Source organism: Acomys minous (genome assembly GCF_964271855.1).
Source record: "Acomys minous genome assembly, chromosome: 10".
In the NCBI taxonomy this organism is placed as follows: domain Eukaryota; kingdom Metazoa; phylum Chordata; class Mammalia; order Rodentia; family Muridae; genus Acomys; species Acomys minous.
The window spans coordinates 81,782,208-81,799,774 of record NC_140491.1 but is presented as its reverse complement, the minus strand read 5'-3'; the positions used below and the strand labels follow the sequence as shown (position 1 = coordinate 81,799,774).

The following is a 17,567-nucleotide window of genomic DNA, read 5'->3' as shown; positions in this document are numbered from 1 at the left end:
TTGCATTGGGTTGTTTTCATGGCTATATTAGATATTTCTAATACTATTTTGTATTGTTTTATATAGTTCACTTCCCATACCTATGTAATACTAGTTAATTTATAGATTAAAAAAAAAAGAAGTCATTGATTTAAGGTATCAAGAAAACCCAAATAAAATGATAGGGTTGTCTTTCTTTCTTTCCTTTCTTTCTTCTTTCTTTCTTTCTTTCTTTCTTTTTTTGTAAAATTTAAATAGATATACAGACCTTTTTCATTTACAATTTATTCTATTTAATCTTGAAGTAAACTGTCTTTGATTATTTCTTTTTTCTGACATAGACAGAGAAATTGAAATTAGAATTTTCTCATGAAAACTCCAGGAAATCAATGTTTATAAAAATGTTTATCTTTGAAGTAAGAATATAAAGGTCCCAGTCTTGGAACTCATACCTTCAGCTTTTACTTTTGGAATCAGTGGACTACATTACTGAACATTTTTTTCCTCAAACACTCTTGAGTGCCTATTATATACAGTAATGTTTTGTGGCTTTGACATCTGTAGTTATTGTCTATTGCTACCCTTGTAATCAGAGTGATATGCAAAATAGGAACATCAGTAGACTAAATTATTTGTGGCCGATACTTTTCAAAAGGGTGTACATCGATTTCAGAAAAGATCTAGAATAAACGTCTTAGATTTAGTGAAATGAACATAATAATAGTAACAACCTAAAACAGTAATAATCTCTATGAAAATAGAAAAAAAGTCACAAATCAAGCAATTAAAAAATAAAATAGAGGAAGACATTCAGGGGAACATGTTCAGGACCTGGACAGAGGGATCAGCAGTGAAGAGAGATTTCTACTCTTCCAGGGAACCCAGATTGCTGTCTAGCGCTGATACCAGGCATCTTCCAACGGCCTATAATTCTAACACCTAAGGTTCTGACATGCTTTTCTGACATCTGTAGGAGACTGCACTCTAGACTTTTTTTTTTGTCATACAAAGCTTAAAATAAACAAAACAGCTTCAAAAGAAAAAGGCAAATGTACATAAACTAAAAAAAAAAAGGATTTTAAAATCTATTATATAATGAATCTAGAAAGTATCTTAATTTGTAATGCATAGTTGTAGTAGGAAAAGTCTATTTTTCAGTGTTTGTTTATCCCTGCATGACTGTAGAAACAAGTCAGTTGAAGCAGGTTTTATTATTGTTGTGTTGAGTATTTTAATTTTTTTTGTGTCACAAATTTGAATCATAAATGACGAAATTGCTCAAATGCTGCCATGAGCCTTCCTGTGCTTTCCTCATTGTCACCAAGCATATATAACTTTGAGCTTTCTTATCTACACAGAATGATAATGTTCTAGCTTTACTGGTCTGTATTTCCTTAGATATGTGTAGATGTAAACAACACTAGTAGTGTTATGATACTTGTATCCATTAACTTGCATCTCCAGCCTTCTGACTTTACAGAGCTTAGAAATGAACACCAGAGACTCTAGAGTGGAGTGAACTAAAGGGCAAAGTACATTTCAATATAAAATATCATGTTGCTGCTAAGGAATTGTCATCAACCAAGATTTGAATTACAAATATTTCACATATTAATTATTTTAGTTTATGGCACTAAATCACTATATGAAGTGTTCCCAGAACACTTTGTAAGATAGATGTCTTTGAATGTTAATTGACTGATTCCTTTAAGACTGCCAATCATAAATCCCAAAAGATGACAGAAATTATTATTATGTTATTATACATTCTTTATCTTTATACCAAGTTGACATCCAACTTTCCCTATGAGTTGTTTGGATTACATCTTGAATACTTGATATAGTAGAGCAAAAAGAAAGAAAGAAAGAAAGAAAGAAAATAATACCTGAAGCATCATTGGGAACTTAAGAAGAAATTGATGAAAACTGACATCAAATAACACTTTAGACTTGGATTGGGTTTTTAACTGTAATGAGGTATGAATGTTTTCAAACTTCCTCTTTTAATGGTAGGAAAATGATTACTTTGAAGAAAGAATCAACTAGGTTTTTTTTTCAGTGTTATTGAAGGAATGAAGGAATAACTGATTTATACAAAGATAATCGTTAAGAAGACGAAACAAAGATTCAAGGTGTGCCATATTAGGGAAATCCAAGGATACTAAAGTAAATAACAACAGGTCTAATATGTCTCATCAAAGAGTTTATATGCTTGAATGGAAGGAAACAGGCTAACATGTGATATTAGAGAAACATTTAGAAAAGGTGGTTAATAAATTAAATTTAACATTTTTTTAACAGATGGATGTGATGACTTACTTCATTTGTCTAAATCTTTAGTTTTTTTCTCTTATATGGTCTTCAAATATAAGCTGATATCTACTCATAGTCAATATTCCTAAAACTGGTCTCTTTATTTCAATATTATTTCAATCTACCAAATGTTTTTATCCTTCTGTTTAGTAAAATGAGCATTACCTATCTGCTTATGCAAGCTAGAAACATTGGAGTCCTAGGTTGCCTTAGCCTTTAAGTAACCAATCCAGGCACACTTCTTTTTTTCTTGTTTTTTTTCTTCTTTTTTTAAAATTAGTTTATTTTTCTACATATACATTTATATTATTACACATATATACAATAGATTACCTATGGCAAGAAGAACCATGACACAATCAGGAATTATATAAATGTTACATTCTTAGTGTTTTGGTTATTTGTATTTGACAGCCTTGAGGAAGACATCTTTCTTATCTTTGTGCATCTAAATTTCTGAATGTAAATCATTATCATTGCCAATTTTGGGCATTGTCCTGTTGACTTCCATGAGATTTCAATAGGCTGACTTCTTTATTGTGGCTGCTGGCATGCATGTCCTTGGGTAGGCCTTTGCTAGCAGTCCTGTAGTCCAGTAACTCTCAAAATATGTGGTGAATGAGAGGAATAAAACTTCTCAGGTTAATATAGTTCTTTATAAATTTTCTGTTTTTCTGTTTCTCAAGTGTGGATTGTAGTGAGTACCATTGACAAAAATATTGTCTAATTTTAGATTATTAAAAATTAGCATTGAAAAGGTGAAAAAGTAAAAGGTGCAGGGTAAAACAACATGGGCTTGAAACTCACCCTTTACTCTCCATAAATGCCCTCGTCTTTTCATTTAATAGGAGCTCTCTTCCTTTCATGTTTCTTTCTTGCAAGTTCATCAAAGAATCAACATCACAGCTGCTATTGTTTTTGTTTTTATTTGTCTGTTTCCTCTACAGCATTTCCAAGGGTAGGTACCAGAATAAGACATGGCCCATGGTGAAAGAGAATGAGGAGTCCCAATTTTGAATGCTAGGCATGTAGTTCTCCCAGTTAAAGTGGGGCCTTCCTACACAGATCTAGCCAATGGGCAGCTAAGGCTTCATGTAGGTCCCCTTATAAGGGGCGCTGGGGCTATCTCTGATGTGGACTCTCTTGTGTGCTCTTTATCACTTCCTCCTGGTAGCGCTGATTTGACTTGATGTGCTGGGGTGGGTTGGAGGGGATCCCCTTATATGAGGAGTAGGGGAGGGGGAGAAAAGGGGAAGAGGGAGGGAGGGTGGAACAGGGAGGAGATAGGGAAGAAGCTACAGTTGGAATGTAAAGTGGATAAATAATTAAAAAAAAAAAAAGAAATCACACATATACAAAAAGAAGAGCTCTGGTTTCAAGTAGAACACACCATTAGAATGGATGCTCTAGTGAGGTCATGCTGTTCCGTGTGCAAGTTGCTTACTTCATTTCCCTACTTGACTATGGCTGAGAGAGGAGTAGGGTTCTGAGTTTTTCACTGACGTGGGAAAAGTTCCATGATTCTGTAAAGTAGAAAAGTAATAGAAAGTTATCTGGTGTATAAATTAATCTTTTTTGGTAAAATGTATAAACTAGAATAATACAATTATAACTTATCATATAAGGAAATTCAATATTTATTAGGTGCCTGAGAGTTAGGTATTGACTAAAATAACACATTACAAGAATTTGCTTTTTGTTAAAGGCCTACTTAAGCTATGTGAATTTTATTTAAGTATGCATTGATAATATATATTCACATATGCACATATGTATGTAACAACAACAAAAAAGAGGCTATGAATTTGAAAGAGATTGGGTGGGAGTTCATGGAAGAATTTGGAGGGATGAAACAAGAGGACATGATGGAATTATGTTATCATCTTAAAAAATTGAAAAAATAGAAATAATAAAAATATCCCCAGTTCATGTATATCAGAAATGCTAAATTGCATTGTGCTCTTCAGTTATCTGTAGTAAAAGCTTTGCTTAAGAAAAAAATAGCATCTCTTTTTAGTTGTGTTTTCTGTTAATGTAGTCAGTAATTGCAAGCACAGAAAAGCCTGCTGAGAAGATTTTATGGATCAAGCTAGAGATAGCCTAGTTCACCAGAGTTCATGTCTAGTGGCCATAACAGTGAGTGTAAACCCTCTGCTCTGTACGGCAGTGCATATTTGTGCTGCCCAGGATGCAAAAATATGCATTTAAGAGATTGTGCTCATATACCTACAGTGCTTAGGTAAATTTCAGTATCTTTCTTATGCATAGGCAAAGAGAAGGATAAGTATATGGATCTTATTCAAACTGAGAAGAATTTCTTTATTTTAAATTTCATTACAACTAAGAAACAATAAAAGCATGTATATGGATACAATTCCAAATCTATGAACTGATGTTAATGGGCTTATAGCACTGAGCCATTTTAGTTAAACAATTATAATAGCAACTTATTAGTACTTGGGCAAAGTGGTAAGCTAATGTTACAGCTGTTAATTTGAATTTAGTAGACATTTTAAATATAGGTTTCTTTTACAGAGATAAAAGTTCTAATTTAAAGCTCTTTGGTGGTCTAAAACCAGCTTTGTTCTGTAGTAGCATTGTAATAAGTACAGATCCAGCTTATACAATGATTGTAGTATGTCATGTTTATGAACGATTGCCTAACTGCTTTCTGTGGGCTTCATGTTAATTTAAAAATATTAAGCATAAAACCTCATAAGATCTTCCTGCTGAGATAAATTGTTCAATTTAACTTGTGCTCAAGCAGTAGCTGTCAGAAATTATCTTGTTCCTAGTGGCTTTTGTTCTCACCTTATGGCCTTTCCTGCCAGAGTCCTACTGTGGGATGATAAAGTACATCTTATGAGGCTTTATTGCTTAAATGGTACCTGAGGCAAGATGAACATTGGTGGCTGAGGGCTAGCTCCTGGCTGAGTGATGCCTTTCATTGTGCAATGGTCAACTTCAAAAAATTGGTAGTGGATTATAGCTAGTGCATTCTTTTTGTGGGCATTTGTTACTTGTGTTTGTAGAGTTAAAAATTCAAGGAATTTCTATGAGTTTAGCACATTACCAATGAAAAAACAAAGGGAAATCCTTTACTAGTGATCAAGATAAAGAAATGCTGTCTCACCATTTGTTATGAGGTATAAGTAATTTCCTGATGATTAAGCACACTTTAGGAAATGTTGGTGTTGTAGGGTCAAATTGGTAAGATTGAACATCATTGATAGTTTCCTCCTGAATATATTGATCCATGCTAAGGAAAATCTTATATCAAAGTACCAGTTGGATTATGGCTGTAACGTAAATAGATGTTAATACAATAAATAAATAAATACATTAGTAAAATAAATGTTAAATGAATTTTTCTTTTATTTAATAATATTCCTCCAAATCTGTCACATTAACATATATAACTTATCAAGACTTGAAAGAAGGCAGTGAGTAGCACACAAACTGAATTCCTGTTTATGCTGTATATACTTAGTAATAATCATTGCTTTTGTGGGAAAAAGCTAGTGCAGATTATGTAAACACCTGAAGCTAATTATTGGGCTTGTCTGAAAGGCAGAGGGGTTTATACTAGTTGGAATCATTTGAATAACAAAGGTGGTATTTGCTATTTAAGTCTAGACAAGCAAAAGTACTTGCATGGTAAGTTACCTGAAATCTTGTAACTGTGCAACATTGGAAAATTTTCAGCATTTCTGCGTTGGCACTGATTATTAGTGTGATTGTATTCTTTACTCAATTTTTCATACCTAACCTTTAAGATACTAAGCTAGAAGGGTTTTCAAATGCTCTCAGCTGTCCATGTGCTGCCTCTTTTTTGTCTTTATATGTGGTAGGCATCTCATCAGGGAGACCTTTCCAAGCTCTCTAAATCTCTTGTTGCTCCTTTTGTGTTTGTTCCTCTAACTCTGTGTATGTGACTACATGAGAGTCACTAGTCATCTTCCTGGACTGTCATGATCAACATTTCTGTTCTTCCCAGTTTGCCTCTCTCACACAGTAGGCATTTAAGTAAATGTAGAGTGAGAGCAAATAAGTATTTGGATTCATTTATAGACACAGATAGATAAACTCCAGGTTTTTCTACAATCAATGTGTAGTCATTTTTTATTTGGTTTATATAAGGAGTTTTACCTATCTAGTGCCAGCCATTAGCAGTCAATAATAGAAGAAAAAAAGTTTTTTTCTTAGCCTAAGGATTATTTGATACTTTAAAAGGTGTACTGAAAATACATGCTAAGAGAAAAGACCACACTAAGTATTTTGCATAAATCAAATAGGAGTTTGTCAACACATAAACAGACTGATGCTGCTTGTATATTGGATTTCAGTAGTTGGTTGCATAAAGAAGGCAAGTGCAGTGAAACTGGCAAGCAAAATATTACCCAAGCAACCTTATCTCTGTTCTTTTTGTCTTTCAGATAGAACCTTTCTTGCCCTTTTCAGTAAAATGCAGCCAGTTTTTTTTTTTTTCCTTCTTCCTGTCCCTCAGAAACTGAGCTGAGCTGAGACCAATGAAATCTGGAGTTTTATAGTTCTTAGCAGTTATTTTTTTAAAGATCAGAACTGAGACTGCTTCTGCAGGGTACTATATGGCCACAATTTATATGACCCTATAGGGCTCTGTGTTTCTTGTGGTGGGAAGGGGGAGAAGAGAAGAAGGCAAAGGATGGTCCGTGAAGCACGCTTAGCACACTAAACCTTCATTCTTTCCTAGGACCCTCTTTGCAAGCTCAGTACTTAACCTGACTGAACTAGCTGCTCTTCGGCCTGACCTGGGAAAATTGAAAAAGATCTTATACTTCCATGAAAACCAATTGGTATATCCTGTCAAGAAATACCAGGAGAGAGATTTTCAGTATGGATACAACCAAATTCTTTCATGGTAGGTATAGCTTGTATAAAACTTGGTCTTTACCATCTTTCTCTTCCCCTCTCCCCCTCCGCCCTCCCTCTCCCCCTCCCCCCTCCCTCTGCCCTTCCCCCCTACCCTCTCCCCCTTACCCTCTCCCCCCTACCCTCTCCCCCCTACCCTCTCCCCCCTACCCTCTCCCCTCTTCCCCCTTCCCAGACAGAGTTTTTCTCTGTAGCCTTGGCTGGCCAGGACTTGCTTTGTGGACCAGGCTGGCCTCAACTGTGTGTCTGCAGTTATCAATATCTCTTCCAAAGTAGCTTATTTGTTCTTTATGGTCCATGGGAGCATGGATCATGGGCTTCCACATGGCTCTGGCATCTGCACATAACACAAACAGGGCTCCCAGTTGTAGGGCCACGTACCCAGACAAGGCCTTCTGATGCAGCTGGATTCAGGCCTCAATCTGTCCAGACTTTCGTGGCAATTTCGGCCACAAATATCAATTCAGACCTGATGCAGTAAGACCATGGACCCAGACATTGCCCTCTGTGACAGCATGGGCCCAGATATCACCATGGACTTAGGTGGCAGAGCAGGTCACTCAGACCTCAGCCACAGCACAGCCCATGAACATCAGCATGGCTTCAGACTACAGTACAGACCTTGGTCATCTTTGTGGCCTCTGGTGGTAGCTAAGGTGTTTTGTTAGGGTTTCATTGTTGTGAAGAGATGCCATGACTGTTTCTTCAGAAAACATTTAACTAGAGCTGGCTTACAGTTTCCAAAATTTAATTCATTATTATCATGGTGGGCAGCCTGGCAGCAGGTAGGCAGACATGGTGCTGCAAGAGCTGATCTTGATCTGCGTCTTGATCCACAGACAGCAGAAGGGGACTGTGTCTGGACGTAGCTTGAGCATAGCGGCCTCAGAGCCCACCTCCACACTGGCACTTCCTCCATACAAGACCACACCTAATTCCAACAAAGCCATACCTCCTAATAATGTCACTCCCCATGGGCCAAGCATCAAACACAAGATTATGGGGCCATACCTATCCAAACCACCATACATGGACCAAGGACATTAACACAGACCCAGCTACAGTAACACCACAGCCCCAGGTTGATAGTACATGCCACCCATATTGATGTGGCCCCTGGTGGCAGCCTTGCCCATGGACATGGCTTCAGGCTGTGGCACAGATCATGGATATCTATGTGGCCGTTGGTGGTGATACAGGCTATGGACATCAGTACAGACCTGGACCCAGTAATGCTATAGACCCAGACATGGCCCTCTGTAGCAGCAGGGGCCTGAACTTCACAGTGGCTTCAGTGGCAACGTAGGCTACTCAGATCTTTATGGCCTCTGGTGCCAGCATGGCCCACAAATATCACCATGGTTTCAGGCAGCAGCAAAGGCCAAGGACCTCTACTTGGCCTTCAGTGGTGACAGGGGCCACAGACAACAGCCCAGACTTAGACACGAACCTCGGTGGCATCCCTCACCTGGACACCACCATTGTCTCTGGTGACAGAGCACCACTCACATTAGTGTGGTCCCAGGGGCAGCACGGCCCACAGACATCTATGGATTCAGGTCATAAACATCTATCTGCATGTCTTTAGGTGATAACACAGTCCTTGGACATCAACCCAAATCCTGGCCACATCAGGCCTACTGACCCATACGTGGCTCTTAGCAGTATCAGGGACATGGTGGTCCTTGGGGGTCCATTTTGGGCACACAATCCTGTTGACCCCACTGGGCAATGACATGATCCACTTTGGACCTCAGTGTGGTCTGTCTGTCTGTCTGTCTGTCTGTGAGACAGGTGAGAGTTGTCACAGAAGCCTTCTCTGGCTCTCTCAACTGTGAGTCTGCAGTCATCAATACCACTGCAGAAGAAGCTTCCTTGTCCTTTACAGTCAGCAGTAGCACAGATCATGGACTTCCACATGGTAAATGGTGAGAGTACTGACCATGGACATCAACCTGGCCTCAGGAGACAGCATGTGCCACAGACCTAAGCATGGTCTCTGGTGGCTGAATGGGACACAGACACCATCATGCCTGCAGGCAGCAGCCCAGCCCGCAGCACCCAGATGGCCTTCAGTGCCAGCACAGGCCACAAACATCAACAAGGCCTCTGCTATTCTTATTATGAAATACTCATACATAGACCAATCATCTAATTATATGTTGAACCACTTATTTTACTGTTTTATATAACATTCAAAATAAAATAAAAGCTGTTGACAAGGCTCTTTCCCTCTTCCCCTACTTCCTTGAATTATTAAGTTGTAGAAAAGCCAGCAAGTTCTTTCATCAGGTATTTTCACTGTATTCAGCTAACATTTAATAGAGACATTAAAATTCAGTAGATTAAATGATTTGTAGCTCCTACTTTTGTTTTTTGATTTATTTTGTTTGTTTATTTTATTGCTTCAAAGACAGAAATCTGTATAATATGGAATGTGAATGTTCCAGTGTTTCTCATACCTTTTCCCACTGAATTTTATGAAATATGAGCCCGAAAATACCTGCTATTTCAAAGGGGAAGTCCTTGTCTGTCGCTACACCAATACAGTATTTTCTCTTGATGATCGCAGTAAGCCATTTAGAACACCCGCACTGGCTGTGCTGCAGAGTCCTGCTGCATCACTGGAGCAATCACATGAAGTCAACTTGGAAGTCATTGTGTACATTACACAACTTTATTGATGATGTGTTTGGAAAGACCTTGCTAGTCTGTTCCTTAGTTTAGTTGACAGAAGAAAAAGCTATATGGTACTAATTGTGCTTTGGGCATTTTGTAAATGCTTTCCTGAAGTCATGTTTACAAGCTGCTTCAATTGTAAGGAGCAGTACTATCAAACCTGTAGACCTGCAGTCAAATGTCTCATAAAAAGCAACGATTTAAAATTTTTATAATAAAATTAAAATACTTCATTTTATCTTGAAATGGCAACAGGAAAATATGTTTTCAAAATGAAAATGAGGTGCTGGAGAGATGGCTCAGTGGTTGAGAGCACTGGCTGCTCTTCTAGAGCACCCAGGTTCAATTCCCAGCGTCCACATGGCAGCTCATTCCTGTGTATAACTCCAGTTCTAGGGCTTCTGACACCGTAACAAAGACACACATGTAGGCAAAAAAAACCAATGAACATAAAATTAAAAATAAATTATATATTGAAAACAATGAAAATGAAATTGCCTTGTAGTTTATCAATATGTAAAACATTGGTCATGTTTTTGTGGTTCTTGAATTAGCAACATTTTCTTTTTCAGATCTATGTTTTTATTACTTTGAGAAATCATGAAGAAGGAATTAAGTATTTTTCCCTTTATAGGTGGCCTTAAAGTTAATGGACGTTACACCCACTCATATCAGGGAAGAACATGTGAAAAAGCATATTTCTGTAGACCAGTGTGAATCTTTAACAACATAGACTAAATATGCTAATTACTTAATAGTAGTTATGTTATGTTGTTTGCTTGTTGTGGGCAGATACTAAATAAAAATACCAGCTTAGTGCTGATTTTTTTTTCCCTCATAAGGAGAGACAATGAAAACGTGCGTATAATTTTCAGCATTTCTCCTTTGGAGAGTGAGCTGACAGACAAGCTTGGAGGGAAGTAACTGGACTACATCATCATTTGGCTTCCTAAAAGGAAAAAAAACTTCACACTTGTCCAGAGGAAAAATAAGAGTGTCAGAAAGCAGCCCTGCTCCAGTGACTTTGAAAAGTATGGCTGCTTCTTCCAATGCTTCTTTTGTGTTCCTGCTGACTTCTGCTTTTGTTGGCACTGTCAGATTTCTTTCTGGACTGTGTGACAGTTAAGGATTTTGAAGGTGACTGACAGAAGCTGCCACCTTAAACAGGTTTCACTAGCTCTCTGACTTATGAACACATGTTATAACTATATATTATGACCCCTTGCTCACTATTAACAATATATGACATATGGTGCAAACAGACTAGCTGTAAAACATTCTTCAACTTTCAGTATATTATTGTATTTGTTTCCTTATTGCTTAGTTTTGTGTCAGCACTTTTGTGACATTCCTTTGTATTATCCATATTGCTGTTGCCTCTGTTCTCCAAATTTTCACCAGGTAGGAGCTGAAAAAAAAAAAGTCCAGGCAAAAAGCAAAGAAATGGCCAGTCAGTGAGCCTTTTGTTGGGTTTTTGTTGTGTATTTATAATAGCAAACCTTCCTGCCCCAGTAAGTATGTTGTAAACAATGCCAAGGATTAGCTGTGGCATTCATGTTTTATCTTTAAGCTTTGCTTGTAATGATCAATTATAATCTTATGGACGTATATGCTTCTTTTTCAGTCTTACTGATGTATGTATTTTAGGATGAAATAAAGCTAACCTTCTTATGGAATTGTCCAGTAATGCTTAATTATTGGTTAGTCAATTTTTAAAATTTGCTTTCTGTGTTTTGATAAACATGATGGCCAAAAGGAATGTGGGGAGGACTGGGTTTATCTCCTCTTATATACCACAGTCCGTCATCCAGTCCCGTGAACTCAGCCAGAGACTTCCAACTTGAAGTAGAAACTGAGAAACACTGATCACTGCCTTGGTCTTGGGTCGGTCCCATTTTATACAGCCTAGGCATACCTGCCTATGGATGGCACCACCTGTAGTGGGCTCCACCTTCCCAAGATTAATTAGTAATCAAGAAAATGCCACACAAACAATGTGCATGGCCAATCTGATAGAAGCAGTTGTTCAATTCAAGTTTCCTCTTTTTAGGTATGTCAAGTTGACAACCAAGAGAAACCACTATAGACATTTTCAAGAATCAAATCTTATTAAATTGGTTTTTGTTCATATTACAATTTTCGGTTTTATCCATCTTATTCACAGCTACCATTGGTGTAATAGATATTAAGAAAATTGCTAATATTTTTATGTCATCTAAAAATTGCTTTCATGTTTTATTTAAACAATGTTTTATATTTTAAAAAATACTAAAGAGAAAGTTGATTTATCAGAATGAAGCATCAACATTACATTTGTTTATTTCTAAAGATAAGCAGTTGTGGTCATTTATTCTTTTATATAACATATAAAATAATAAAAATATAATACATCCTAATTTTTCTACTTCCATAATTATCTTGAACATAGAATAATAGCAAAATAAATTACTATCACCCCATGTAGTACCAAAACTTAGAAACAATAAAATTTGTACAGACAAAGGCTAAAAGAGGAAATGGACTTTAACTGAATAGTGTTGAGGGCATCATGACCCCATAGGAAAAAGCCTCATGTGAGGTAGTCTACTTGGGCATGGTGAGAAAGCTGGGAACCTTTTGTCCTCTGTGATATAGGACACAGAGACATGGTTAGGATCCTGTACTCGGTACTGATAATGTGAAAAGTTAATGGCATTTAGGGAAATAGGCATTAGTTTGACGTCTTATGGGATTTTATTCAATTATCCAATTTCTCTCTGGCCACTCTTGCTTGAAGCCACCAACCCAACCTTTTATGTTTATGATAAAATAGTAAGAACTAGTATTTATATTAGCTGCATTTTCATATATATTATTGTAAAGTGTGCTTTGCAAATCTGAGGTACACCATAAACTCTGGTCAGTATGCAGAGGCTTATAAAATAATTTATAATAAATTTGCATTTGCCTTTTCTCTTTACAGTTTGGTGGCTGATGTGGTGGTATTCAATTCCAATTTTAATATGGAATCATTTCTTACTTCCATTGGGAAATTTCTGAAGCTGATTCCTGACCACAGGCCTAAGGATCTGGAAAGCATTATCAGACCCAAGTGTCAAGTTATTTATTTTCCCATCAGGTTTCCTGATGTAAGCAGGTCAGTGAGTTTGATTATGTTTTTGATATTTTCTCATAAATCATGTGTATAGAAATTTTTTTTCTTTTTGCCAAATTTGACCTTTTCAGTAAGTGTAATTAGAATTCTATCTCTCCATAATGTGATTTACAGAAATTTTTGATGATCATGTATCTATCCTATCATTGAGTCATTATCCAGAGACTGAAATTTTTCTGTTTTTACTCTTAGTTGTTTACCAAAGTAGGGCATTTTGGGTTGTAGCCCTTATTGCTTTATTCCATTTCATTTCTTTTCTTTTTTAGGGAGAGGCTTTGGTTGTTATATTGTAGAAGTAATTATCAAGCATATTTCTCAACCATTGCGTTCAGTCTAGGCCCACTATTGGTTATACATAACAGTTACTCCTTTAAGTAAATCAGTGCTAAATCTCATTTCCTGAATGATTTTAATTTATTGTTCTACTTTTTTACTCCCCCTCAACCCCTGTTGCCTCCCCTGAGGGGTTCTATTTTATTTTATTTATAAATTTATTATAATTTATTCACATTACATTCTTATTGTTATCCCCTTGCTCATATCTTCCCATTCCCATGCTCCCTCCCTCTTCTGTCCTATTACCCTCCCCTAGACCTCTGACAAGGGGATCCTCCTCCCCCACCATCTGTCCACAGCCTGTCAGGCTTCATCCAGGTAGCCTGCATCTCCTTCCTCTGTGTGGCTGCAGGCACTCCCTGCCAAGAGGAAGTGATAGGGCACCACAGTTCATGTTAGTGGTATTCCCTATCTCCTCCCAACCGCCACCCTTGCTTAACCTTGGAGAATGAGCTGTCCATCAGCTATATCTGAGGAGGAAGTCTAGGTTCTCTGCATGCACTGTCCTCGGCTGGGCCCCTCCTCTGTCTAGATATGCGGCCTTGATTGTCTCCCTCTCCTCTTAGGGTCCTTCCCCCCCACTCTTTCATATAACTCTCAGAGCTCAGCCCAGAGTCCCAGGATCTGTTCTGATTTCCTGCTGGGTGGAGTCTCTTAGAGGACATCCATGTTGGCCTAGTATCCAATTATAAGTCTTGGGTATACCAACCTGGGTCTTGGTTACCTCACTTAGGATGATCTTTTCTAGTTCCATCCATTTGCTTGCAAATTTCAACATATCCTGTTTTTAATAGTTGAGTAGTATTCCGTTGTGTGAATTACCACAGTTTCTTTATCCATTCTTTGGTTGAGGGACATCTAGTTGTTTTGGGATACTGGCTGTTGTGACTAAAGCTGCTGTGAACATAGTTGAGCAAATGTTCTTGTTGTATGGTGGAGCGTCTTTGGGGAATATGCCCAGGAGTCGTATAGCTGGGTCTTAAGGTATAGTTATTCCCAGTGTTCTGAGAAAGTGCCACATTGATTTCCAAAGTGGTTGTACAAGTATCAGAATGGATAAGATCAAAAACTCTAGTGACAGCATATGCTGACCAGGATATGGAGAAAGGGGAACGTTCCTCCATTGTCTGCGGGAGTGTAAACTTGTATTACTGGTCTACTTTCTTAGAAGTGTTCATTTTCACAGTTTGTATTATCTTAAAACTGACCTAAGCCTCCCAGATTGGGTTGCAGAAACACTGTTGTTTGCTTTCTGACACTCAGAGCACTTTTTAAAAATTCTTTTTTTTTGCACATATACACTTATTACACATATATATTTAGTAAGCTTCATACAGCAAGAAGAGCCATAAAACAATCAGGAATTATTTTTTATTTTTACAACCAGGATTTTTATAATTGTTACATTCATAGTATTTTGGCTATTTGTATTTCGTAACCCTAAAGAAAACATCTTTCCTATCTTGGTGAGTTTAAAATTCTGAATGTAAATCAGTATCTATCATATCTCATCTCTATCAATTTAAAATGTCTGTCTAGACCTAAAACCATCTTAACCCCTAAACAACTAAGCTTAATTGTCTCTTGATAGAGGCACTTAGTCCTATGACCTTCCATCTTATTATGACCTTTTGTTGCATCAAATAGGTTTACGTTGTGATTTCATTTTTTTATCCAATTCTATCTTATCCAATTCTATTTTTATCCAGTTTTCCATTTCCTTTGTGATTTTCGTCATTCAATAGTGAGTTGTTCATTTTCCATGTTTTTAAAGTATATTCTGCCATTTTTTTTTGGTTGTTGGTATCCATCCTTACTCCATGATGGTTAGATGAGATACGGTATGTTGTTCCACTTTCCCTTTATCTGTTCAGATTTGCTTTGTGTCCTAGCATGTCGTCAGTTTTGGGGAAAGCTCTGTCCAGCACTGAAAAGACAATATATTCTTTAGGGATTTGGTGAATGAAGCCATGTTTTCGGTTTATTTGCTTATGGCCTTATTTAACTCCAGAATTTCTCTGTTTAGCTTTTGTCTGGATGTCCTGTCCTTTGGCCTAAATGGAGTACTGAAGTCTCCCACTAACTCTTCATTAGGGTCAATGGTATTTGGACGTTTGAGAAATACCTGGTGTTAATATCGGGTACTACCTGCCTTTGCTGGGTGGCTGTTCCATTCTTTGATTGTTGTTGCCACAGTATGGGTCATAGCCAATTATATTGGTGGTGGTATTCCTAGTAGAGATTATTTCTGCAGGTGTACTGGGAGTCACTGAGAACATAGTGATGGGTTAAAATGAATTATTAGGTCCTAGCCAGGTATGGTGGCTCTATGATTCCTGTTAGGGAGCCGTTCTGTCAGAGGACAGTTATGCTAAGCTCTAGTTTGCAAGTATAGCAGAGTGTTATTAATGGTGTCAGTGGTTGGTTCTCTTCCCTAGGTGTGGGTCTCAGATTGGGCCAGATATTGGTTTGACATTCCCTCAATCTCTGCTCTATCTTTATCCCTGAACATCTTGTAGGTAGGGTAAATTTGGGACTCCTGCCCTGACTTTTTTCAGTGATGGACTGTAACTTGCAAGGTGAAATATACCTCTTACTCCCTTAATTTGCTTTTTGTCATGGTATTTGTCACAGAAACAGAGATGAAACGAGAACAACTGTTTTGCATATGATCTCAAATCTGTATAATTATTTGCTCCATGTTCAGTGGCAAACCCTTCAATCTACACACATTTCTTTATTTACTGTCTGTGTGCACTCACCAGACTAAAGAAGGATTGCAGAAAGAGAATACATCTCTCCTTATTCACATGCTCTAAGTCCATAGTGCTAATCATACTGGATTTTCTTCTTAGAGACAGTACGTGCCTTTTAAACTTCGTTTAGAAACCTCTAAGAGTGGATTTCTGTCTTCATTCTTAACAGATGACTTACACATACAAGTAAGTAGACAGGGACTTTTATAGTTTGCACCACTGTGCCACTCAGTGATATACTTCTGGATATACGTTCTTTATCTCCATACCTGTTGCTCTTAGAGATAAGTCAACCTTACTTTTGTGTAAGGCCCCATCTGCTTTTTTTCTAGAATCTTTTTGTCTCATACTGAAGGACAGTTCTGGCACTTTTCTCTGTTGTGCATAATTTTTCCTTGTTTGTTTGTTTTGTTTTGTTTGCTTTTTGGAGCTAGTGGGTGGGAGAGTAAGGCAGGATTTATGTAGCCCAGGCTGACATCAAACTTACTGCGTATCTGAGGATGGCCATGGCCCCTTACCCTCCTGCCTTTATTATACAAGTGTGGGACAAGTGTGAGTCACTATTCTGAATTTAATTTTTCTGTTTTTGAATCATTACTATTTTTCTTTCTTACCTAAAAGCAAACAAAACAAAACAAAACAAAACAAAACAAAACAAAAAACTCTGTTCCTTTCTACTATCGCCCTTTGTTTTTCTTAGTAGCCGAACATCTCAAACAAATGTCTATACTTCCTGCTTCCAGTTTCATTTCTGGTATTCTCTAAAAGATGTAATATGGAAACATTTTGTTTGATGACCTTCAGTGAGTTTTATTCTTCTGTATTCTCTATGCCCATTACTTAGTCCTCATCTTCCTTAATAGCGGTCTTTGATGCACAGTGACACATCCTTAAGGTGCCTTCTGGACACAGTCTTTCACTCTTACACAGACCACCATTCCTGAGAATCCTTTTGTGGTCCCTCCTTCTATCTTTTCCACACTGACCACTGTTGTTTCTTATATACCTAAGGGTTAGATGAGGAAAGAGCCTGGATTGAAATTAAGAGTCAGGAGGGTAACAATGAGAAAACTATTCCATGAAACAGGGAGGTTTTTTAAAAAGATGATTGGAAGTTAATTAAGATAATAGAATTTAAGTACGTTGAAGATTAAAAAGTAACTTGAGTTTAACAATTAAAGGATATAGGAATACTCCACCTTGAATACTAGCAGAAAAGTTCTGTATGTATTTTTTTGGTAGACAGTAATTTAGGATTCAAATTTGATGACATCTCTGTGTCTCTGTCAGTGTCTGTGTCTGTGTCAGTGTTTTCCAACAAATTTCACCAAGGAGCAATGGGGAGGGTGTGCCAAAGTGTCTGTCATTTCTTCAGATGACATTCAGTTGGATTAAGGTAAAGAGAGACAAACTTGTGCGTCCATGGTTAGCATTCATGT

At 37.4% G+C, this 17,567-nt stretch overlaps 1 protein-coding gene across 4 annotated transcripts in view; it reads left to right on the top strand.

The window, feature by feature from the left end:
• Nucleotides 1-17,567, top strand: part of GTDC1 (glycosyltransferase like domain containing 1) — a 364,500-nt gene that overhangs the window by 169,590 nt on the left and 177,343 nt on the right. For all 4 annotated transcript variants that reach the window (XM_084799646.1, XM_084799643.1, XM_084799644.1 and 1 more), the window contains 2 exons: nt 7,025-7,192; nt 12,845-13,018. In XM_084799646.1, the coding sequence (XP_084655772.1) occupies nt 7,025-7,192; nt 12,845-13,018 (342 nt within the window). The remainder of the gene's footprint in view (nt 1-7,024; nt 7,193-12,844; nt 13,019-17,567) is intronic.